Source organism: Notothenia rossii, assembly GCF_949606895.1.
Source record: "Notothenia rossii genome assembly, chromosome: 9".
Classification (NCBI taxonomy): Eukaryota; Metazoa; Chordata; class Actinopteri; order Perciformes; family Nototheniidae; genus Notothenia; species Notothenia rossii.
Genome location: NC_136907.1, coordinates 6238843 through 6265330, shown reverse-complemented (window position 1 = coordinate 6265330; position 26488 = coordinate 6238843). Strand labels below are relative to the sequence as shown.

Sequence of the window (26488 nt, the reverse complement as noted above, 5' to 3'; positions counted from 1 at the left end):
TCCACATTTCTGTACAATACTACAATTTTCAGAACTGCAAAGCCTCTGCATTTTTAAATCACGAAAAATCTCATTCATTTGTCATATTCTTTTTATTTGTCCTCGTTTGTATATTGATGTTGTTCATAATGTTTCTCAATTATATTTCAATATTTCCCCTATTTTTATAGTTTAATTTTTCTGCGTTTAGGTATGCACTTATATATTGGTTATACACCAAAGTAAATTCCTTGTATCGGAAAACATACTTTGTAATAAGCCAAATATGAGATCTGAAAACTTTTATCATTTTATTTGGCCTGAGACTCAAGAACATTCAGTAAATGGTCTGTACTTAGTCATTTTCTTTTGCTGAACAACTAATCCAGCTTTGTGATACAGCTCCCTGATGATGTGTGATAATAAATAGGAACAGTTCACTTGACTTTCTAAAAAGAGTTTTACCCATCTCTTGAGTCTGACTTGGTTTATATAAATATGAACTTCCAAACACGTTATTTGTTTTGACATTTTAATGACATAAGATGTGGTAGTGTGACAAAAACACCATTTACAACAGGGTTACAGCAATAATTCTAGACATTTTCCATTTATATAAGACGCCATTATAGCCGTCACCATACAGTCTCTATTGCTGGCAAACGTTTTTGATATAATTCTTAAAGTGGGAGTGCTGAAGACAATGCTGCTTAAAAACATGAGATCTACAACCGAGACATGAAGTTGGGAGTTGGGAGCGAAGCCACATCCTAAATGAAAAAGGATCAAAAGGACAGTGGGCTCATGCAGGCACATAAACGTGTTACCATGTAGGAAAATAGGTTCACAGACAAATTCATTACACTGAGAATGTTCTGATCAATGGATAGAGGGAAGGCTTAATTTCCTTTTCAGGGTAATACCAAAACATTTGTAATTGATTAGCTACATTAACTACACCATCACTGGACTACATTGTACTAGCACAACTCTGGGCCTCAGGGCGTACAGTTGGCACCCTCTAAAGCACACAAAAAGCCAACATTAGAAGATTATATGGACACTTGGGTATTAAAACATAGACGTGGCATTTAATTTGCGTGAATGCTTGGTCCTGTGAGATTAGTGCGGCTGTGTTGCCACAGGTTTAAAATAGCTCGACAACAATGGCATGAAGAACACACAAAAAAACCCCACTGGAATCGAAAGATGACATTTAAAGCACATTACAGAATTGAAGCTACTGCAACAATAAAGCCGGTTAAAAAGGAAAACACACAGAGGTAGATGCACAATAAATAGGAATGACAATATAGGTGCATTAAGCCGTGTGCAACTATGTGGTTGCAGTTAACGGGGCTATAACAAGACGAGTTATGTCAAATACTTTTTAAAACAGAGTGGCACTGGTGTGTTAATCCGTAGCTGCTGTGGTTTGTGGAGTGGTTCAAATGGGGGAAGATTTTCAAGTTCAAACTTAACAGCAACCTGGATATTTGAAAACAAGTTTTAACAAATGTACAGTGAGTTACTTTCAGTCAGAAGGGGGTTAGTGTTCCTCACTATGGGTTTTGTTTCTTTTACAATACTTTTTAATTTCATAAAAATGTTCTATTTTGGCAGAATTTAAGTTGATTTCACATTTATTTGCATTTTAATGCATCTGTTGCATCAGTCATCTGCATTATATGACTTGAACTGAACTATTAAAACATAAAAAAAATAAGAAAAAGCTTTAAAAAAACAACATGTGCAGCTGAGGTGAGAAAGGAGTGTTAATACAGACTGAAGGCTCATGGAAAAGCGATTGCAATAAAGACCTCGGAACGACCTGCTTCTGTGTTTTACCCCCTGCGGTTTCCATCTCTTTCGCTCTGCCAGATTAACCACAAACGGCAGGAAAAACAAATTGAGAGGTGATAATTCTTAAGATTGGAAGAAGCGAATAAATGCCTGGATTTGGTTTCATTCGAGTTACTGGAGCTCTCTTACTTATCTCCGGTCTGCATTTTCCTTTTCCAACTTTTTGGAATGCATTTTGAAGTGTTTCAATTACTGTACAATGTTTCAAACTGCCGATATATATATGTATATATATATGTAACCCCATGAAATACAAGAAAATGTGTGAAAGCCATGAAAGGAAAACTTGAGGTTACTTGTGTAACCCCGGTTCTCAGAGTAGCACAAGAGGAGAACAGAGGTACATATGCTGCGTAATGTGACGTGTTAATGAAGCATGTCTGCAGAAGTTATTGAAAGATCACATTGATGGTTTCCACTCTTCACACACATTAATGGCAAAAGGAACAACACTTATCATTCTGTAGGTGCAACCGAAGCAATATAAAAGAATCAAAAGGAATGTGAGCCATACAGCGTGCAAAATAAAAGATAATTGGCTTCATAGAATGTGGGGAGATTAGTATTTCCACTCATGGCAGTTAGCCATCAGTCACATCTTCACAACATTAAGAAACTCAATTAAGGATGGAATGGTCGACGTGTTTTCACTGGGAGGTAAACATAGAAATGGGGAGCTGAAGAAGAAGATTCAATAATGCTTTTCAAACTGCCAAAGCAAAGAGACGTAAACGGTGTTTGACTTCAGGACAACATAAACCACCATATGGTTTCTCATTGAAATGTGCCGAGTTGATTTCTCAGAGGAAGAATACAACTAATAATCCAAATGACGTTCTCTCACGGTTTAGAGTCCTTTGCTTTGGCAGTTAGCTGCATATGGCAGAAACTGATAAAACACTGCAGATTGATGTAGATACGAAGCAGAGTTGTCAAGAGTTGGAGCAAAATTAGCTCTTCAGCACAGAGTCGTACGTCAGGTACACGTACTGAGAAACCTCCGGGGCCCGACACTTCAGAGACAGCTGAGGAAACACAGAAGGACACACAGTTCAAATAGGAGACATATTTTACTTTGTATACACAATCTATAATCTGTACAATATTACATTCTCAAAATTAGGGATGCTTCGATCGATCGGCCGCCGATCAGCAGAGAGTTAGTATCGGCCGATATCGATCGGTGCTCTCTAAAAATGCCGACCGCCGATCCCATGACGTAAAATGATGACACTTTCTCTGTGCGGCAAAACAAGCTTGCTTCACCGGTCTGGCAGTATTTTACGGTGTCCCAAAATGACAGTAAAATAGCGGTATGCAACGTGTGAGAAGCAGAAATCCTGCAGCTCCGCCTGCTGTGATGGACCGGTGAGCGGAGAACACACACTAAGAGTTAGACCTAACACACTCATGCTTTGGAGCTGTTTTTCTGCAAAGGGACCAGGAAGACTGATCCGTGTCACGGAAAGAATGAATGGGGCCATGTATCGTGAGATTTTGAGTGACAACCTCCTTCCATCAGCAAGGGCATTGAAGATGAAACGTGGCTGGGTCTTTCAGCATGACAATGATCCCAAACACACCGCCCGGGCAACGAAGGAGTGGCTTCGTAAGAAGCATTTCAAGGTCCTGGAGTGGCCTAGCCAGTCTCCAGATCTCAACCCCATAGAAAATCTTTGGAGGGAGTTGAAAGTCCGTGTTGCCCAGCGACAGCCCCAAAACATCACTGCTCTAGAGGAGATCTGCATGGAGGAATGGGCCAAAACACCAGCAACAGTGTGTGAAAACCTTGTGAGACTAACAGAAAACATTTCACCTCTGTCATTGCTGACAAAGGATATATAAAAGTATTGAGATGAACTTTTGTTATTGACCAAATACTTATTTTCCACCATCATTTGCAAATAAATTCTTTAAAAATCAGACAATGTGATTTTCTGGATTTTTTCTTCTCATTTTGTCTCTCATAGTTGAGGTATACCTAGATTAACAATGACAGGCCTCTCTCATCTTTTTAAGTGGGAGAACTTGCACAATTGGTGGCTGACTAAATACTTTTTTGCCCCACTGTATATTGATTGTTGTGTTTTTATTTAGGTCTTAATGTGTGCACATGAACAAATGTGGATAGGATATATGTTATACATATTTTTATATACATTTGTTTTCATATCCTGGATTGTGGTAAACGGTATTTCGATCCCTCTGTACACACAAACTGAAAGATTGACAATAAAGGTGACTTTGATAATCACTCAGCTGTTTTAAGAGCCTAAAAATATCTGTGTTTAAAACGATTATTTTAGAGTATTTTAACTTAATTGAATATACATATAATGTTTATTTATTGCCCTTAGGCCCTCAGTGGCAACAATAATACCACTAAGAAATGCTAGGGGGAAAAATGTAATACAAAATGTGTCTATTGAAAGGAACAGTATAGTTATTACTAAATCTTATTAAACTAGTCACTTTTATGAATGATAAACTTTTGCTCAGTGTAGGAACAATTATGACGGGGAATAGACGGCTTATAGGAGTTACAATTGGACGTTCAACACCCATGAAAGACAGCAGACAGTCAAAGAAAAGCTAATTGCCAGTAACAGTACCGTGTAGTTGGGGTTTCCGGGCTGAATGCGGAGCTCGGCCAGGATCCAGATGCCGTTGGTGAGCTTCAGAGACTGGTACAGCATGTCCTGGCCTTCTACGTTTCTCTTGGCGATGGTGAAGATGTTATTATTCTGCAGCTTCCCTGAAACTGAGTCTGCAGGATCACAAGTAATATCAAGTTATTAACACAGCTAAATTACCGACCGAAAAGAAACCGGCACACACGCAGGAGGCTGTAATCACTAGTCACTAAAGGAGCTAACTCTAATGTACACACGTTCTAATTCTAATAAACGTTTAGTTTTTTAATTGACGGTAAATTTGCTCTACGAGGATTTTAATGAACTATGAGAGGAAACAATAACATCTAAGTTAACCTGACCAGGTAGTCTACAACACTGGGCCTGCTAGGAACAACCGGACGGTACATAGTGGGCCATTTGGAAGTGATCTTCAGGAGGAAATGTCCGAAGAGAGGCATGTGGATTAAGAGAGAAAACAAAGAGAGGAGAGTGAGGTTTTTCCAGGAGTTGTAATTTTGAGGTATTTCATTATTTCCGTCCAAACATGATTTCTGAGGACGTTTAAAGTCTTTAAGGTGACATTTCCACTGCAGGGCCTCGCTCGGCTTAGCACGGTATAGTTAGGCCTTGGTAGGCCAGGCTCACTTTATGCTGCGTTTCCATTACAGTTTAGGAACTGGGGCGGTAACTATAGTAACGCAGTATAGGCGGAGCCATGACGTCATCTTCAATGAGAACCACAAAACCAACATCAGTCGTTAGCTGTTAGCCCTCAGAGCTCACAGCTCCTCATATCTGTTCAGAAACTAGACAAAAGTGAAACAAGTCCAAACCACAGACGTTCTGTGTCATGGAGAATATAGTCGCTGGTTTGTTTATGTCTGTAGGCCGTTGTTGTGAGTGTGGACGGTCGGAGCATATACTGCGTTAGCTTAGCCGATCTCCATTCAGAAAACACACATTTTAAAAGGTGTTTCTCCTGCCGTCTGTCTGCAGACTTGTCAAAGCATTAATTCATGGTTGTTACTTCGTGAGTGTTACTTCGGCATCATTTTGAAATGTGTATTACAATTAAAATCACGGTAAAATATGTTCATTGTGTTGTAGTTGCCAGCGATTCTCTCTCTAGTTTAGCATACTCAGCCCGACTCAGCCCGGTTGTTGGCCCGGAAAGAACTTCGATTTTGGAGAGCCAGAAAACTGTGAAAAAGTACCCGCTAGCCGGAACTAAACCAAGTGGAAACGCAACCAAAAAACAGGCCGGGCACGGCACGCTCAAACCGAATTGTAGTGGAAATGCGTCATATAGGCTAGTCCTGAGGACCTCAAAGGGGTTGAAAGGGCACAGTGGGTTGATGTGATTGGGCAGGATGAACGTGTACCACACTTCATTCCTGCTGTAACCCTTTACTTACACTGACCAAAATATAAAAACACTTACAAAAAAAAAAAGTATTTTTCTAAGCCTACAAAAAGTTTATTTCTCTCAAATATTGTGGACAAATTTGTTTAAATCCATGTTAGTGAACACTCCTACTTTGCCAGGAGTATCCATCCATCTGAAAGGAGTTGCAAAGGTGCTCCATGTGCGGGTCACTATGGCTTTAGTTTCCTTCATTTCATTGAACCAATCATTGTTGTGCAAGTGAGTAGTAAAGTCATCAAATGACCTATGGGAATAAAACATTTTTCTCATCCTTAACAAAAAGCAATGACTCTGTAAATACAACAAAAGAACGTGCCTAGAAAATATAAAAGCAGAGAGAAATGCATATAAAAGATACACAATGAGCAGCTTTGCTTGTCCACCACAGATACCTTCTGATCCGTTTACATTCAAAACGTTTCTTTGCAGCACAGGAGTTTAATTCTCCAACGTGGCCTACCTGCATTAAGATGGCACTCCTTTATCTGGTACTGTAGCTCGTTCTCGTTGGGGATGTCTTTCCAGGTCGCCAGGAACACCTGTCGCTCTGAAGAGGGACGACACACGCATCAACACAGGTCTGTGACAGTCTGTGTGATAAACCCTTTCTAGTTCAAAGGTAAAGATATATAACAGGGAGGCTGTGGCTCAGTGGATAGTGTGCTGGACTTCAAATAAGGGGATAGCAAGTTCGAGTCCCACTGCAGTCAGCATGTCGTCCCTGAGACACTTCACCCCAAATTACTCCTGTGGGGATTTTCCACAGTACTGAATGTTTGCAGGTCGCTTTGGATAAATAAAATGTAATAACAAACATTTTCAGAATAATTGTAACCGGGCCTAATTGTTTGCAAAATATATTGTTGGTGAGATGAGGTTTAAAAGAGTTCATAATAATAATAAATTATATTTATATAGCGCTTTTCTGGAACTCAAAGGCGCTTTACACAGTATGAGGGAGGGTAGACAAACAAGGACAAGCAAAACAAACAGAAAACAACAAAAATAAATAAATAAAAGAAAACAAAGACAAGGCAGTCAAGAGGATGTTGATTGAGGGGGGGGGGGGGCTTATGGATAGACAGAGTTGAATAGGGAATTCCAGATATAGTTGACAATGGTTGACGCTCTTACCCATTTTTCCATCCTCAACGAAGAATATGTTGAGAGGGATGAGTACGCTGAAGTAGAAGACATCGATGCTGTTCTTCACAGCCACCTGTGTTCAATTCAACAAATAATAATCATTAATACAAAAACATAATACACATAAGCAGTAGTTTGGGAATCCATAGGTTAATGCACATTTCTCTCCTTTAACCCTTATGTTGTGTTCGGGTCTCCCGTGACAAGTTAAAATGATATAATAACTACACTCTACTTTTTTGTATCGGATCAAGGCTTCATGATCTCCTCCACGGCAGCTATATGAACTCTACAGAACTGATTTTTACCATTTTTGCCAAGTCTGAAGGTCTCTATAAAAAAAAAAAAGTGTATAATTTGGTGTTGGGGTCTGGGGAGACCCGGCAGAATGTTTTGGGTGACTCGAGGTTCAAAAGTTGGGCAATGTTCAACTTTTGAAGCTTCGACGGAAGCGTCAGCCAATCAAATCATATGCCAGTACAAGCTCTAGCCAATCAAACCGCGTGCTTGTGTGTCCGGGGGGGGGGAGATTCATGTGATTGGTTGTTGGTCGAGGTTCAGATAAGCTCACCGGCGAGCTTCAACGCACGCCGCCGTGTGAATGCTGCGTAACACTTGAACCTGAACACATGCACGTGTGCCATCTGTGGTGTTATGTGTTTTGGGGCCGTAACATTAAATGACAACAGGATTGTGCGGTTATGAATGCATTATAAGTTAGTTATGATGTACTTAAAACAATATTGGATGATAGTAATTTTTTTGCTTGTTTTGGACTGAGATAAATCATGGGTCAAAATGTACCCGCGAGCACCATGAACGGTACCAGCTTTTGAAAACAACACAAGGGTTAAGTGTTGCTTTACTGTAGCTGAAGCTATACATTAAGAACAAGGAAAGTGAGCTTCTGCTTCCATGATGGAACAAATGTCTAATGTTCAGAAAAAGTATAAATCCCTAGTCGGTACGTGTTAAACGTGTTGCACGTCTGCTGTAAAAAATGTGCGGCGAGTGAGTTCTTCAGTACCTGCAGATTATTGAGTGGGTCCATCTTCATGACCGGGCCAATGGTGTTGATGGGCAAAGAGACTTCGATGGTCTGGCTGGGCATCAGAGGAGTGTGAACTGGCAGCGGACTGGTAGGAATCATCCCGAAACTACATGAAGGGAAACCAAACCAAATATTAGTGGCATTAGGTATTCAGTTATAAGATAGACTCTTAAACACCTGAACTTTGGAAAGAACATTCATCTGTTTGCAACTTACACATTATTTATCTAATATATCATATTCCAATTACTTGTTTATAGACTCTCCTTGCACTATTCTATTCTATTTTAATCAGTTGCATTGTGTTGCACTGCTGGAGGAGGCTGTGACCTAAGATTTTCATTGTCTTATCTACACTGTAGCCAATGTTCACATGACAATAAAAGCCTTGAAACTTGAACTTCAAGTACACATAGATCACATGTGTCAAACTCAAGGCCCGGGGGCCAAATCAGGCCCTTGGTGGATTTAATTTCGGCACTCAGGATAATTTCTAATTACTATTAGATCTAGCCCGCCGGTATATTGCACGCACACCTTCACTCCACCCTGAGGGTCTCCTCAGCTCAGAGCCTGACCCCAAACATTGATGACCTTGCACCCAAGATGAGATGGCAAGTATCTGAACTAGCATCACAGAGCAGCACACTGAGTTTAATGGATGTTTCCTTCTGCACTTTCTCTCTCACGACAACAGGGCATGTTTGGTTTCTCTTTGAGGGAAATAGTTTTGTTGAAGCTGTTGTTGGTCTGTGGAAAAATGTACTCATAAGAAATGACTCTGGAAAAGCTGCAGATAGAGCCATAAGAAATGAATGAACTGATTATTTAATGTTTAATGTTGTTTTTATAGGCAATCATTTAAGCTTTGTTAGTTCCAGGTTTAATATGTGCAATAAGTTCATTTCAATAAGTTCTGCAATAAACATTGAACCAGTCCGGCCCTCCACTAGTACCCATTTTAAAATGTTGGCCCACTGCGTATTTGAGTTTGACCCCCCTGCTCTAGATAAAGCCTTTCTATTTCAGATGGCAGATATACTGTGTTATATTGTGTTTCAGCGCTCTGACCTGTTCTTGTTGAACTGGACAGCGAAGTCGGTCATGTGCTGCAGGGCTTTGTTGGTGAAGGTCATGTCCATGTACATGTGACCCTGGCGGCGAGAGAAAGTTCCCGAGATCTCCAGACCCTTTGCTTTCACTGCCGGCAGCCAAATCTGGGTGAAAAGACGATGAGTGTAATCAGTTCCACACGTAGTGTTTACAATGGAAAGTCCTGCAGGAAAGGTTTGATTAGGTGCAGTCATTTATCAATGTTTTTACATGCTAGGAGAAAGGCCTTTTTGTACATATGTGACCTGCTCCATCGAAATCAGCCGCATTGACCTGAAGACACATTTTGAGTTGTGTACACTGTTGGAAAGACGAGATTCCAAATATTAAGCGAAATATGTCACATTATATAATGACCGTCACCGAGTCATCATTTTGAGAAAAAGGCCTTCAAAGTTTCTTCTTCTCTGGAATCCATCGATCTGATTGGTTATTAGCGGCTAATAAATGATCAAAGTAGTACGGAGGGAAAATATTTTCGTTTGGATTAGTGGTCTGGGGGAAGCTCGCGAGTGTGTGTGTGTGTGTGTGTGTGTGTGTGTCTGTGTGTGTGTGTCTGTGTGTGTGTGTGTGTGTGTGTGTGTGTGTGTGTGTATTGTGTTTGTTTCCCAGGGAAAACCCTCTCGAGAAACACCGGCTGTTGTTATGCCTGCTTTGACGTTAAGTTACTCCGTTCTCCGCTTGTAATTATGCCGTCACAAGCTTCAAACCTGTATTTATCATCTGAATTTGCCGAAACAAGTTTAATATTCTGAAAGCCAAGACTTTGTTTATTTGAAATCAGATAAAAACAAACTGTAACGGACCCTGCCGTGTTATCTGTGATTACTATGCGCCTCACATTCATAATGTCAGCGGAGGGAGGGGGGGCGGCGCTGCGGAACAGCAGAGTGGCGAGGGAGAGCTGTCATCTTCCCTTTACAAGCTTCAAACATGTATTTATCGTGTGATTTTGGAAATAAAAGTTTCATATTCTGAAAGCCAAGACTTTGTTTATTTAAAATCAAACAAAACACCCGAACCCCGAAAAAATGTTTTTTACACAAATCCACGTTTATTTGGAAATGAGCCGTTACGACTTCCGACTGATTTCGTAGAGCGGGTCACATATGTGCTTTGTATTAAATATTTGTTTTGTATTTGGGGAACAAAACACTGTCACTGGATCAACCAGAGGAGACGTAAAGTGCAGAAAGAGACAAAGACACTGGTTCAATAAGAAAGGAAGAAATTAGCAGTCATTGATTCATAAATTGGAAGTGTGTGCAGATTATAATAGGAACATCTTCCCCTCTGTGTACACAATGACGTATCTAACAAACAAGAAATAAACTGTGTGTTTCCATATCTGTCACATTAGTCATTATAAAAAGGAAAGTAGAATCAATATAACAACTGATAACAGACTATTGAACGGCACTGTATTTAATATAAAGACATTACTTTGCAGTTTTTGTACTTTTGTTAGGCATGCATCTGTAATTGAGTCGACTAAACGAACTGTGTGTTTTCCATTACTCAAGCGGGTTCTGAAGAATAAACTCACTACTTTTGGGGAGATGAACCCTCCGGTGGTGTTGGCCATGCCGGTGGAAAGCTCAAACAAGTCGTTGAGGCCGCTGCTGACGGCTTGAGGAGCGGGAGTAGGTGACGGAGCAAAGGTACTGGGGACAGATGAGGGGATGAAGTTCTGTCCCACCTAAAACACACACACACACACACACACACACACACACACACACACACACACACACACACACACACACACACACACACACACACACACACACACACACACACACACACACACACACACACACACACACACACACACACACACACACACACACACACACACACACACACACACACACACACACACACACACACACACACACACACACACACACACACACACACACACACACACACACACACAGTTTTAGTTTGCATTACTGGCAACTTTAGAATTGCTACAAAGAAAGCAAGCAGACACTTTTTAAATCATGCAGAAAGAATAACAAAACCATTTAAATTAAAGCAAGCGATTAGCCAAAGCCCTCATTACAAAGAAAGTGTGAACATGCTCAGATTTGAGGTGAATTGAAAGAATCCTACTTCTGGTTGAGTGTTTAAGGCCATTCATTACAAGGCTACATGATGTGTTGAAAACAGCTGACTTTCCATAACAGTCAGCACGTATTTCTTGGACAATTTCGCACATTTAAGAACGAAACTACCACTTTTTAAAACTACAAAGTTATTTATTATTAATTCAGATGTATTTAACATATTATTTATATTTCTCGTGTTCCATTTCTTTCTGGATTTTTGTCCTTTAATCAATTTCTGTGCACCAACACACTAAACACTAAGGCTGGAGCCACACGAGAACGGTAACGGTTGTATTCACTACATGAGTGTGAGACAGAGAGGCCAGGGTAAACACGTTGAAGTGAAGCTGAGAGTGTGGTGGGTTAAACTCGGCGAGCATGCAGCAGCAAGCAGACAGACAGACTGCTGAACAGAAGGACTTACTGCTGGACTTCCTCCAACACCTCCGCCCAGGTCTCCCCCCAGCTACAGGAGAAGAGAGGCCCCCAAAGACAAACCAAACACAAACAGAGACAGAGACTTTCTTAGCAACCGCAACCAATCAAGAAGAGCCCTCACTTCCTGCAACTCTGCACGATGTTATGTTAGACATTACACTTTAAAATGAGCAACAGGACTATCAAGGAGTCCAGTCTCTCCAGCGGCTTGAAGAGGTAGAGAGCAACCATTAGCAGAGGAGAAACACACCAAGCCTAACTCTTGGAAAAACAAATCAATGTATTAATATGTTTCAAAAATATTTTAGCTGTATATTTTTTAGATTGAATACAAAGATCATTAGGCAATTTAAATTACAAGCATGCTTACAGAAACATTATAACCTTAAGAAAAACAAAAAAACATTTCAGCAGCAATTAATCTGACGATAATAAGAAATAAACTGGTATAAGATTAACAATCTCTTATTATGGGGAAGAAAAGATGTATTTTATTGCATCTGTAGAGATACCTTTAGCGTGTGTGTGTGTGTGTGTGTGTGTGTGTGTGTGTGTGTGTGTGTGTGTGTGTGTGTGTTTACCAAACTGTCGAGGCCTCCTCCCAGGAGATCCACGGCGCCCATCTGCATGGAGGAGACCTGGGGCACGTTGACCGGAGGGCCCAGGTCCAGGTTGAGCAGGTCCCCCAGCAGGTCCCCCTGGCTGGGGATCACACTCGGCTGCTCCATGGCCGCAGCCGGACCCCCGCTGACCGGGCTCTCGCCTGTCTCAGTGCTGCCGGAGGAGAATACAGCAGCACCGCTAAGGCACAAAACAAAAGGTTCAGCAAGCTGTGAACATGACAGGATGTGTGATTACCTAGAAGAGCATCAGGACTGTTTGAGGCATATGATAGCTATGTGATTAACATGATGATTCAGCCTCTATGGAGAGAGACATATGACAAGCATGATCATTTCTGATGTGGAGCTAATCTGAAGTAAACATTGAATACTGCTTTCTATTCCTCCATCTTGTGACTGAGTAACTCCCTCTCTTGGATACCAGCATGTGAAGGACACTGTTCAGGAACTAGTTGATGCTCTGTATGTGATGACTACTTCCATTCTGGAGAGGATCACAGATACATGGATCCTGAGATTCAAGCTCAAGCCGGGGACCAGGGAGATTTAACATTTTTAAGTATTCAGAAAAAGTCCTAATTTTTGAGATGTTGAGAAAAAGTCTTAATTTTGAGAAAAAGTCTTAATTTTTGGGGATTTTGAGAAAAAGTCAATTTTTTTTTAGAAAAAGTCATATTTTTTAAATCTTTGAGAAAAAGTAATATTCTTTTGATTTTTTGTAAAAAGTCTGATATTTTAGAAAAAATCTGATTATTTTAGAAAGTCAGATTTTTTAGAAAAGTCTGATTTTTTGGAAAAAGTCAGAATTTTGAGATTTTGAGAAAAAGTCTGATTTCTTTTTTTTTTGGGAGAAAAACTCATATTCTTTAGATTTTTTAGAAAAAGTCAGATTTTTTAGAAAAAGTCAGATTTTTTAGAAAAAGTCAGAATTTTGAGATTTTGAGAAAAACACCAATCTTTTGGGGGTTTTTTGAGGAAAAGTCAGGATTTTGAAAAAAATTCAGGATGTTTGATATTTTGAGGGAAAAGTAAGGATTTTGAGAAAAAGTCAGAATGTTGAGAATTGTGTACATGACAGGGTGTATTGCTTTCTATTCCTCCATCTTGTGACTGTGTAACTCCCTCTCTTGGATATCAGCATGTGAAGTTCACTGTTCAGGAACTAGTTGATGCTCTGTATGTGATGACTACTTCCATTCTGGAGAGGATCACAGATACATGGATCCTGAGATTCAAGCTCAAGCCGGTGACGAGTGATATTTTTCTAAGAATATTTGTATTTTTGTATTCTGGATTGTAGGAAACGGTATTTGGATCTCTGTCTGTAAAAACAAACTGAAAGATTGAGAATAAAGTTGCCTTTGCCTGACCTGCTGTTCTGCACAGGGAGGTGTTTCCTGTGGACGCCGTGGCTTCCCTCCACGAAGGCGCTGGGGGGCTTGTGGTAGACGGAGGCCAGGGATCCGATGTGGCAGATGAGCTCGTCGAGGAGGGTCGGCTCGATCAGGTCCGTCTCCTCGGAGATCAGAGGCTTCTCCGACAGCACCACCTCCTTCGCGGTCACAGGGTCGGTGGACAGCAGGCGCCAGTAGATGTAGCCTCGGTCACGCAGGTCGGGGTTATCAGAGTCCTGCAGAGGAGACGTTCACATGTATTCAGTGAAGGAGGGAGATCTTAGGGACCATCATTACACTAGCTGTTACTGTGGTGGAAGCTAAGAGGGAGGCACGTCAAATAAACAAACAATAATCCTGAAATAATGTTACAATGATATGCTACAGAAAGCTAGGATTCTCAGATGGGGTTATTTACGAATAAAAAAGTAAATAAAAATAGTTGTATGTATTGATTTAAATTGACATGCATCCGCTAAGAAAAATAGTCCGTTGTTACCGTTTGAAATACGTAGCAACGGCAGGAAGGCGGAGCTTTTTGATTACAGATTTGAAAACATCGTTGCTTGCTTTAAAAGTAGCACAACTCATTAAGTCAAACCTTGGGAAGTATCTAGATATCCCTGCCCTAATGCCAAAGGAACTGCACACTGAATATGTGTCGCCGTTTGCCGTCTATGTCTGGACCGCTGCGTAAAAAGGAGGGTTTCTGCCACGTTACTTCTCCGCTGCTTTCTTGGCGCTCTTGTCTTGTCAGTTGCTTTTTGGCCAAAATGTATTCAGTTAAATCGAACGGACTTCTTGAGGCAGATGTGAGCGTCCTTAACAACGGTCAATAAGTGCTTGACAGCGGTCTGTCTGTTCTGGATTAACAACGTGTCAATTGTTCTGAATTGACCAATCAGAACAGAGTATTCAACCAAGCCATGTAATAAACACCAATAAATGATCAATTGCTTTGCAAATTTCTCCACAAAATTATTAAAAAGATAGGAAAAAAAAAACGGCTAAAAGATCTTTTCAATTTCACTGTATTTTTGCCCATAAGTATTTTTTGTTGTTTCTACTTTTATACGTATTCAATCAGTGTAATTTAACATTTTGAATTATTTTATGAAAAACATGCAAAATAATGCAGCAGTGAAGAAATAAATCCTCCAACTGGAGCCAAGGTGCCGTGTCTCACCTGAGTGGCCAGGCTGAGCACCTGCTGCACCAGCTCCTGAGTCTCTGACGGCTTCTTCAGGAACAGCTTCACGATGGCAGTCAGCAGAGTGAGCTGGACCTGGAAATCAAAGCACACACTGTCATTATATTTTCAGTATAATATAAAATGAGTCAACCAGGATAAGGTGTGGGACGTCCAAGGGTTACTATAAAGTGTGTAAAAGTGAAACATCCAAATGTGTTGACCAGCAGCACTCAGCTGACAGACATAACGGAAACATCTACTATGTATTCAGGAAAAATAAATGCTCCATTGTGTGCTCCACAAGTTAAAAACATGTGGTTTGGTTTTAATTCTGGCTTTTGAAAAGTGCATTATTTAAGACGCTGTGTCCCAGTGGCTACAAGGACTCTTATTGCACATTTTTCCTTCAGGGTATATGGAATCCTGAAGTCACATGTAAAACCTTTCAAGACCTTTTTTAAGACCCTTTCCAGACATTTTAAGACCTCATCTCCACTTGGAGTTTTAACCGGTTACCTTGGCGACACAATTTACCTCACATGGACTATACACAGTATTGATTGCCCTTCCTCCTTATCTTCCAACCATTTGGACGCAGACTTGCATTTCCCCATAAATAAACTACACAGAATCACACTACACACCTACGCAATGATTACATTCAGGCAGACTGTAGAATACAACCTCTTTGGACCATTGATATATTATTGAAAACAAGCTACAACATGCAGTTTAATACTTTTTAATAGACTTCATTTCCTCTAAATTGATTTATCAACTTTTAATACTTGTTAAGACCCCCCGGACACGCTGTCCTTCCACTTCTCATGTTTTAGTAATATGTATGTATTTGATATCATTATTTGATATGAAAAAAGTTGTTGATCTTTGATTCACCACATCTTCTGTTGCTTTGTGCAGTCCTCCTGTATAACGAGGTATTAACCGGCACAGTGAATGTAATATAGAGCAGATACAGTCCTTTCCAAAGTCAACCGGGCTAGATTACTCTCAGATATATGTTTTATTATCCGTGTAAAACAACCCTACTAACAAAAGGAGCCTTCAGGAGAGCAGAACTGATGGCTAGTAAGATGTGTGGACCCACCTGGGTGCTCTCGTCGTGGAAGCCCTCCAGGAAGCTCTCCAGCAGCTCGTCAGCGTTGTCGATCCTCTCGGCGTACTCGCCTACGATCCAGATCATCGCAGCGCGAGCGTCCGGCTCATCCAGAGAGTCCAGGTTCTCACACAGCGTGGCAATGATGCTCTCATACCTGAACAACAGCAGTGTGTCAGGCGTCAGGAGGAAAATATACAATAGGGGGGGGGTCAGCATCTTTTTGAAAAGTGCCGTAAAAAGACGGATGAATCACAATTTTTTATGAATATAGTTAGTCATTATTGTAACTAATGATGAATCCAGATGGAGCACTGAAGGAAAATGCAGATATATAAAAATAGTGTTAGAACTTAAAGAGATTTATTGTTCTTGGGTTACATTAATATATTTTATGAATCGCTTTTATGAAAGCCTGCTGTTAATACAGGCGCGTGGGAAAAAAAGAGATAATCATTTGAATATTCTTTAAAATTTGAAAACCAACATGATGAATGAAGCTTTTAGGATATTGGGTACCGCCCTACTGGTTCTCCAGGAAACAAGGGAAACCTACTTGTTGGGGTACTTGCGGAAGATGTCCCTGATGACCACGATGGCCTCCTGGACCACGTAGTTGACTTTGGTCTGGATCAGGTCCAGCAGAGTGCTGACACAGCGCTCTGCTGATTGCTGGAGTGAAACAGAACAGAGGCTTAAACAAGAGGAAACATCAGCTGACCAGGTCATGTCAATTTATAACGGTCAATCAGGAAAGAGGAGACTTGGCACACCTAAGATTTCTCAATATGACTTGACTTTTTATCAATCAAAACATCAGGACTAGACAGGAAACACTTTCACCATCAAGGAGAGACTGAGTTATAATGTTTAGTCTCTGCTGAGAGGCTTTGATGTTGCTATAGTTCAAAATGCCCAGGTCACAAGTCTGACATGAATAAAGATCATTTTGCTGAAATGAACACGAGAAGACTTCGGCGTAGAGAACAGAATCGATGAAAGCGTTTCTCACCTCCACTTTGATGGCACAGCGTCCGATGGCTCGGACCGCCTTGCGCACAAAGTCGACATCGACCTCTGTGGCATATTCCTTCAGCTCGGCCAGCACCTGAAAGTAGGACAACAGTTTTCAGTTTTGATTTAGTTTAATGGATTTTGTTCCAGTTGAATGTCTTTTAAAAAATTGCACATTCAAGCTTTACCTTAAGAATGGACAGGACATCAATTATTATACTAGTTCACTTCAATGTAGTATACGTATGGGTATTTACACAAAAGGCAATGCTGTAAATGATAACTGTTCAATCAAAACGGTGTGGCAAATTATCTTTTTTAACAAAGTACCCGTTTAGTATTATTTAAGGTACCTGGGCAATGTTGGCCTGGGAGGCCAGGCGGATCATGATGTCCAGTTTCTCCAGCTTCACATAGATGGGGTCGTTGTACTTCACAAAGAAAACCTTGATCTCCTGCTTCAGGATCTCAGGCCTGCACACAGAGCAACACATGACATATTAGGCTGTGGGGAGACCTGATCCTAAAGATACAAGTCGGAGAGAAAGGCCTGATGTTCTGAAAAACATATCATTATGTTGTTGGCTGGACATCTTTTATTTGGGTCACCCTCAAGTCAGAATCAGAATACCTTTATTAGTCCCACAGAGGGGAAATGTACATTGTCACAGCAGAAGAGCCACAGACAGCTTAATGTTACCTAAAAAGCATTCATAAAAAAGTATTAAAGAAGTCATTTTCTAGTTTAATTCAGACATAGGACTTTTAAGGACATTCTTAATGCGCATTTGAAAATCAAAGAGAAACCTTCACAATAAACAAAATTAAGGAAAAAAACAATTTTGCCCAAATTTGGTTCCCATGTTGTCACTGCCATAAGGAGCTTTCACACCAAGTACTTTGCCGTACTTAGGTCCCAGAACTCTTTAGTTCTGATGAACTAAGTACAGATCGCGTTCACACCGGAATAAGTCCCTGGGGAAGGATTAGGCAAATGAAGCCGCTGACGTCACTTCTTCTTCTTCTGCTTTGGGTTTACTGGCAGGCCGCAAACAACTTCACGGCGTATACTGCCACCCGAATTCCCCGGAGTCGGGACTGGCTTCAGTAGAAGCTGCTGGGACTCCCGACACCTCCTCATCTCCACCGCTCCCATGTTTTCTCTTGTGTTGCCATTAGTCTCTCTGCGTTTGTGCAATGGGCTAATGCTAATGCTAATAATGCTAATGTGAGGATAATAAAATGGCGGCTTCACAAAACTTTTTGGGAGTTTTAGGGGGTGTGGTTTGCAATCCGTCCAGCCAATCAGAAATAGGAACCTTTTTCTCCCATGAAAGTACCTGCTCTCTAGCAGGGACTGAAAAGGTTTTCATGAACTAAGTTCTAGTTCCGGATTTTTTTGGTGTGAACGCACATTTTCGGAACTATATCGGAACTATACTGGGAAAAGTTCTCCGGTATGAAAGCGCCTTATAGACTTCTGCTCGGAGTATCCCAACTAAAAAAACAATATGAGTGTTGTTCTGCTGTCTGTACTTTAGCTACAGGCTAATCCATAATATCATAAAAGGTAAGATAAAGTTAATTGAGTGACAAAAATACAGCTTCTATAATTTGTGACCACGCACCTTTTCTGGACGATGAGGTTGATGTTCCTCAGAGCCACGTACTGGACCTCCGGCTCTCCGGACAGCAGGGTGACCAGCGGGGGGGACAGCTTCTTCAGCAGCGTGTTGTAGTAATCCGAGTCTTTGGGCAGCAGCTCCAAGAACTTCATCAGCACCTTCACAGCCGACAGCACCACGGCTGAGTTGGCATGAGACAGCCGGGGGGTGACTCGCTCACAGATGCTTCAAAAGGGGAAGGAGGGAAAGGTGAGACTCAGTGAGGAACAAAAAACGTTGACAGGACGTGTGGAGGAAACTCTTGAGAGAAACTGATAAATGATTCATGGACAAAGTTATGTAGGAACAGAGCCACTTCATCCTCAGAGGAAAAAATAAGTTCTGCACCCCGAACACAGCTTACAGCATATATTCATGAAAGGAAACCGCCCACGGGTCCTACATCCCATCATTAAACAATAAAACCCCTAATCCTTAACCATTTGCAAATCCCCCTCTTACACTTCCCTTTGCCCTCCTGAAATATAAATCCTGAACATATGACTGTTAACCACATATAAGATACAATCTAACAGTGTAAAAGGCAATCAGAGTATAACACTATATGTTTTAAATAATTATATATTATGTATTTATTTCAACAAGGACCATGCATACAAAAGAGAAGATATGAATTATGCCAGATTATAGCTAATAGCTCATTTCCATCTGCAGTCCTGAGGCAGGTGCATAACAATCAACAAACAAAACAAAGATATGATCATTTGACACAACAGGGCGGTCAACCAGCACAAGCCCACATCCCATGCTCTGGTTTGAGGTGCCGTTACCTTTGGGCCTCGCGCTCGTCCTTGGGGTTGTAGTTGGACAGGCAGTCGAGGATGAAGATCTGTCCCCACTCGGTGCACTCGTTGAGCGCGGTCAGCAGCTTGTTGATGTTCTGAGGGTTCAGGTCCAGCAGGTTGCTGTTGGGGTGAGACTCGCTGATCTCAGACAGGGCAGCCACTGCATTGGCCACCACCTGCGAGAAGGAGATGTGATTTTAATGTCATCAAAAACTGCACTTTAAGACCCCACACGAAAACGCTCCGAATACAATATCAAAAAAGTCTTCCCTTCACACGAGACCGCTCGGAAGCGCTGGAGACGCTGTAGTACATATGCCGGGCCTGTAAGTGGCGCTGTACTGCCGCCACAAAATACACCAAGAAGACCCCGAGCATGGTTGCCATGGTTGCCCTTCTTTTTATGCCCCGCAGTAGATTTAGCAACATGTAGTTCATGTAATTCTCCATGTCCACTTGTTGCTGATGGTTGTAGTAGAGGAGCTGTAGATTGTGCACTAACATCTGTAGCATGGTCAGTAGCTACCGACAGTAGCTACTGACCATGCTGCAGCAGTGAGCAGCAGAGGCGGGGCTATGGCTTCATCGTTATCAGGAAATGATCGTATATAGGGCGTACACACGGAGCTGTTTGGCCCCCAGAGCGTTCCGGTTGCAGATCTATCCACCTTGGGACCCGTTATCATTTGAGGGGTCCGTTTCCGCGCTTCCGTTACGGCCTCGTGTGAACGAACGGGCTATACGAAAGACAAAAGTAGCGGATACATACAACCCGTTTGCGTTCTCGTGTAAACAGCACCTGAAGCACAACTCTTCAAGCTTGTTATTTCCTGTTGAACTCCTTTCCTCCGAGTCATAACTCCGTCAGCTCTTACTGAAGTTAAATGACTGTTCTATCATTTATTTGTTTTGTATCTAAATGAATTACATCTTGTGCTTTTTTCAGTCCTGCATGTATGAGTGTCCAATTGTTGAATGAAATGTTTTTGAAAGTGTCTGAGTTCTTAGAAAGTAGAAAAGTGCTTAATAAATGGAAGAATCTATATGTATAAAGAATCTCTAGAGAACTAAAACAGACAAAACATTTCCTCGAACACAATTATTTTTGATCATTGTAAATTTGCATCACACTTTTAAAATGGTGCAATTGCTTCGGTGCCATGATGCAGACTGTATTGTGTAAAACATGTATCCAGCTTGTGATATACGTATATAGAGTATATTTTAATGTAAACCTAGATTTTAACCGCCTCTTCAAACTAATTTCCTAGGCAAAACCCTGCCTCAAGCAACAGAGGATGAAGGCAAACCACTGCAATTCAAACGCATGCAAACTTGATTCAAACGCCATCTCATCCCAGAAACACCCGAGTTCAACCTTATGCCTCTAGACTGCGTAGTAGAGCATCTACTACTCAATCTAGAGGAATAAGGTTAACATATATAACATAGATGACACGCTGCCATTTGAATCAAGCTCAAGTTCCATGATGGTCTTCAAATAAAGTCTAGTCCTAATCAATTAAGGCTCAGGTATAAAAACATGTCACCTACCATGGGATTTGAGTCAGCGATGAGGTCCCTCAGGGAGTCCAGGAAGCCCTGGTCCTCCACCATCTGGGCGTTGATGTCATGCAGCTTGGCCACGCAGACGGCCGCCGTCTTCCTCACGTACGGGTCCTCGTCCTTCAGGCACTTCCTGAGCGGCTCACACAGATACTCGGTGATCTTGTCCACACGGATGCAGCCCATGGTGCGGACGGCCAGAGCGCGGATCAGAGGGTTGGGGTCCTCACAGTCCTGAGGGCGAGACCAGAGAGGCAGGTGGGGTTTTAATAAGATTTGATTTCACTGAGAAACAAACATTTAGTACCGTACTTTTCTCATAACTATTCTTAGATCTTAAAGTCATCATATTCTTTCAGATTTCTGTACTTTGTTATCCCTGTGTCATCTGTATACTGACCTGTGTTTATTTACATGCCTATTCATTTGATTGTACATTGCATCTGCCACCTAGACTGACCGTTTTATGTATGTGTAATGTTCGTTATATTTGAAAACTTCAATACAAATATTGTAAAAAAAAAAAGAATCTTTTTGTTTTAAACAAGATTCTAGGTGATTTATGTTTGATAATAACTACCAACACAGTTTCCACTGCAGCTTAGTTACTGGGCTCAAAGGGGAAGAAACAGATTCAATGTATTTTCTGATCTAATAACTGAAACAAAAAGGTAATGTTATCAGTTTTCATGGATGAATTGATTTATCTGTGAAGTTCTGATGACACTGGTTTGTGGGAACCCTGTTAACTAAAACTGTGGGAGACTACAGCAGCTACATTTGAAAATCCAACTCATTCCAGAATTGTCAGAGATTGTTGACAGGGATTTATTTCAGCTGAGTGTAGGTGAATTCATAGTTTCAGATACACTGGCCCTATTATACACATACACACGAACAACACAAGGTAAGTTGGCCCTGCCTTGACGAAGCTGTTGACGGCCATGATGGCCATGTCCGGCTGGCTCTTGGCGTAGTTCATCAGGTAGAGGTACACCAGCTTCTTCAGCTCCAGGTTGTCGGTCTGCATGCAGTTCACCACATCTGGGAACAGAGAACTGACAGCAGGGAAAGATGCCTCTGTTTAGTTCATCTTGTGTTTACATTGTGAGCAAGGTGATAAACAGGTCCTCCTAAGGGTCAATATTTACTCTCTCAGAAGTGTTTGTTCAGTGTGAAAGCTCAACCCTTCTTGATTTGTGAAACTTTACCAAACCATTTTCAGATTGGTTGCTTTTTTCCCCCCAGATGTGCAAAGGTGTGAAACTGGGCAGAGTGGTAGATACTGTAAGTCTCCACATTCTCCACATTCCTTACCTCCACCACCGTCTGTTCTCAATTAACTTTTCTCTATTAAGAATATTTAAGTGCACAGGCACAAAGTTCTTCCTTTCATTTCCACCCTATTTATTAATTTCCTTGCCCCTTGCTTTGTCCGTAAACCCTAAAACTGGTCGTTTGCTTGTGTCAGAAACCTGAAACCCATGGAACAGCTGTACAAGAGAGCTATCAAGGTGTTTGACAGAAAGCCACATTCATATCACCACTGTACCATCCTCGAAAAACTCCATTTCTTGATCTTTGACAAGTCTTTTAAATGTATGTGTTTTATTTATAAATGTTTACATGCCTTCCCCCCCCCCCTCCCTTAGGGGAATTCATCCACAAAAAACACACTGGACGCTGCACTAGGTCAGAAACCAGAGGAGACTGTGAAGTCCACCGTAGATGGACCACTTTTGGACAAAATGTCCTCTCCATTAAAGGCAGCTCTTTGTGGAATAGCCCCCCAACTGAGACACGGATTGTCCCACTCTCAATAGCTTCAAAGGTCAACTGAAAGAATGGTTGAGAAACAAACAGACGTGTAATCACCGCTAAATGCACTTTAACACAGGGGTATCTCCTCTTGCACTTTATATGTCGCAGCTGCTACATTGTATCACCATGTCATAAATACATGTGTAAGCTGCTCTTGCTCTTTTGCACTTTTTGCATATCATGTATTTTGTTCTTGCTATGTTTGTAAAATATAAACTTCTTAAATGTTATATGTGAGGGACTGCAGATGGAAATGAGCTCAAAGCTAAATCTGGCACTTTTACACTTGACACATTTAAATGTTTTAAGTGTTCATCACTGTGCATCGTCCCTGCCAAATAAACGATTAAATAAATAAAGTTATTGGATCACTACCTACTATCACTACCTCAGACTTGTGGAAATGTAGTTCCAGAGACTGATCTCTAGATGTATGGATTGTTGGTTACCACAATGCTTCCACTTTCTCCTTATCTTTAAGATGAAATAATGCCACAAGTATGTGATGAACACGCTTGAGCCAAGGTGGCTTGTGTCGTTCAGATGTGCAGGAGATATCACAGATTATAATAGACATCAAAGACGCTTCTGCAAAGACTTTCAATGTAAACAGATACCTGACATCCTTCCCAACAGTCATGGCAGCGATGACCTTCTTTACTGCCTCTTTTCTCTTCTCCTTCTTCTCATTGTTCAGCTCTGCCTTCAGTTCAAAGATCTCCCCTGTAAGATAAAGCACACTGAATGTAAGCAGCAGCCGCACTATGGTGTGAATATATTGTCAGACACTGTGCAATAATCTGACTTCGGACCATTTAGCCAGATTTCTTACCTTTTTTGTTTGTTGTGAAATATTTGGAGTCCGTCATGATTGTGGGCCTTTCAAATCTGTAACGAGAGATTCAGTGCATTATGCCATCAGCAAAATCTGCCTAAGAGATTCCCGTTAACCATCTCCAATTTCCCTTTTCACAAGATCGGCGAAATAATGATTACCTTTTCACTTCCTCCCTTATCAGGTGTGTGACTTTGTGAAGTAGTGATGATCAAACCACACGGGAGCTCCACACAATTCTGTCATTTAGCTTATCTGTGCTGCCTCCAATGTTATCTGATTTGGTTGAGATTGCTTTTTAATTGACATTTGTATCACCTAAAGTTAGTGAGAATAGATGCAAATTGGACTGTAAATACTTTGTCTAAAAGTGGACAACTTAAGTGCCTTTTATTATTATTATTATTATTTTTACTCTAAAGTTCTTCAGGTATCATGCTCCTATTGAAACACACCATGATGGTTTAACTTCCCATTGACACTTCAGAGAAATACACAACAGGGTTAAAAGTATGTGCTCACAATTTGTGGTTTCTGCTGCCTCATCCAGGTACATTACGTAAAACAGAGCCATATTATCTCCACTGACAAACATCTGCAGTAGAAAGGGTCGCACTGCAGAGCTCAGTGACTTCGCCATGGCAGTGTCACAGGAAATCTCTCTCATAAATTAGATTTTTCCTCTGCCAGGTTGCAGCTAGATTATATTTAATATGTGGTGTTAATGTCAAGTAGAAATGTTGTGCAGTGACAACAGCTCTTTCTGCCAAGTGCATAGCGAATCCTTCCAGATCCCTGTTTGCAACATTCATCCACACGTTACAAACTGCCCCATGAAGCAATACCAGCTCAGTTTATTGGCAGAGCAGAGGCACGCAGGCTGCAGATCACACATGACTGTTGTTAAGCACACTACCACTTGACTGTGGAGACGTCATATCTGCAGCGATTGAATCAGGATCCACTATATGACAGTCTGACAAACCCATTTGTGTTGTGGAGATGCCCCGAATCCCCACCTGCCTGGGTGCACAGAGCCAATTATAACATTTGATAGACATGAAAAAACGGTCTGGGGATGTTTTTTATAGTTACGGGTAAAAAGAAAAGAGACTTTGTTAAACAAACTCTACAATGATATTTTAGAAAACAGTGTGCCTTTAACGTTTCCTGTTTCAACATGACAGTCCCCAGTTCACAAACCAAACTCCATAAATAAATGGTTTTCCCAGCCTGATGTGGAAGAACCTGATTGACCTGCACAGAGTTCATTCTGTTAACTATCCTTTACTTGAGCAATCCAATGTTATGCTACTTCTACTCCACTTTCATTAATTAATAGTTACTTAGTCGATTCTGATCATTGAAAATCCTAATGAACTAATAGATAAGGATGCCAGCGGCAACATAGGGATACATACACAATAAAGCCACAATAACAACAGTCAAATGACTTATATTATTCTAAAATGGGTAATGTAATACTTGTAATTATCTAGTTGATAATACTTGGGTACTTTTACTTCTAGTACGCTATTGAATAAAGGACTTATACATGAAACAGAGCCTTGACTGTGCTAATACTTCTTGGCCATATCATTTCAGAATACGTAGTATACTGCTACGTATACATATTCATGACAATTTGGGTTAATGTTGTAGCTTTATCACAGGTGCTAGCTAGCTGGAGTTACACAATAGTGCAATTACATTCCTAACGGTAGCTAACTTTAACGTTATTAAGCTAACGTTAACGTAAATACATTACACATTCCATGTCTATAAAAAATAACAAACTGTAGCTAGTATGTGTTAGTACCGTCGATCACCTTGTGCAATTAAAGCTCAACCGAAATAATTCGTAGCATTTGCGATAATGTATTTGCTGTTATAACGTTTGACCTCTCTGAAAAGTCAAGATAGCAACATTAACAGGAACCACAGCAGTTTCACTTGCTAACGTTAGCTTGCTGCATGCTAACGTCAAATGCACCAGTTTAATGATTAGCACTGACGCTACCTCCCGACTACCGATGCTAGCTAACGAATAAAGACACACTAGCTTACAAACACAATCAATGGTGTAAACAGCATCATCAAACGAGACTTGTAAGGTAATTAATAAAGCATTTAATCTGACATAAAAACAGGGGTGATCAGCGGCCCAGCTCCCATTGAGCTACATTAACGTTAGCGTTTGTGATGAGCTGCCCAGCTATATGATCGCCACCAAATCCCACAGAAATAAAGATTAGAGTATATACATTATGACGTTTTAAAATAATCGAAATACCTTGTTGAGTGTTTGTAAGCGGGGAATGTTACGGTGGGTGCAAGACGCAGGTTGGTCCCTTGGCCGGTTGGAGGAAGATGGAGAATCGGGAGTGTGATGGTGCGTTCACTGTCACCGGAATCTGGACAACTTCCCGCTTGAGTTGATTTTGAATTATTGAAATCAGTCAATAGAATTAATAGGCTTATAATGATTTTTTGCGTATACTACTTAGAAAACCAAGGTGGTGCAGTGCGAGTGAAATGTTTTGTAATGCACGAGTCAACACGTTCCATGCTCTCTTGAGAACTCTGATGTACAAATGTATCTGTCGATTAAATGTTCCTCAAAATGTTGTCATTATGCTGCTGTCAAATCCTTGTCTCAGTACTTTACGATACCAGTCACCTCTGTGGTA

The 26488-nt window shown here is 41.0% G+C and overlaps 1 protein-coding gene across 2 annotated transcripts; it reads right to left on the bottom strand.

Annotated features, from left to right (window-relative positions):
• Positions 1–494: 494 nt before the first annotated feature.
• On the bottom strand, positions 495–26236 carry LOC307018063 (AP-1 complex subunit beta-1). Of its 2 annotated transcripts, none has more exons than XM_079648122.1 (22): positions 26092–26236; positions 23796–23851; positions 23581–23686; positions 22065–22200; positions 21131–21376; positions 19562–19752; positions 18735–18956; positions 17460–17580; positions 17105–17200; positions 16649–16764; positions 16084–16249; positions 14970–15068; positions 13760–14019; positions 12348–12567; positions 11753–11794; positions 10764–10913; positions 9173–9318; positions 8078–8207; positions 7039–7123; positions 6365–6451; positions 4455–4609; positions 495–2867 (listed from the first exon to the last, which is right to left on the bottom strand). In XM_079648122.1, exons 2-22 carry the CDS (start codon positions 23830–23832, stop codon positions 2793–2795), a joined length of 2886 nt encoding a protein of 961 aa, XP_079504248.1. In that variant the 5' UTR covers positions 23833–23851; positions 26092–26236; the 3' UTR covers positions 495–2792. The 2 variants fall into 2 exon arrangements, with proteins under 2 accessions (XP_079504248.1, XP_079504249.1); XM_079648123.1 differs by having other exon boundaries at positions 10761–10913; positions 26092–26232.
• Between the last annotated feature and the right edge of the window lie 252 nt (positions 26237–26488).

Excerpts from the sequence above, each read along its gene's own strand:
- LOC307018063 (XM_079648123.1), bottom strand. The coding sequence starts at position 23,832 with ATGACGGACTCCAAATATTTCACAACAAACAAAAAAG. Across the intron at positions 23,687-23,795 it reads TTTCACAACAAACAAAAAAG|GGGAGATCTTTGAACTGAAG; the intron begins GTAAGAAATCTG and ends TTTATCTTACAG. Across the intron at positions 4,610-6,364 it reads GGAGTGCCATCTTAATGCAG|ACTCAGTTTCAGGGAAGCTG; the intron begins GTAGGCCACGTT and ends GTGATCCTGCAG.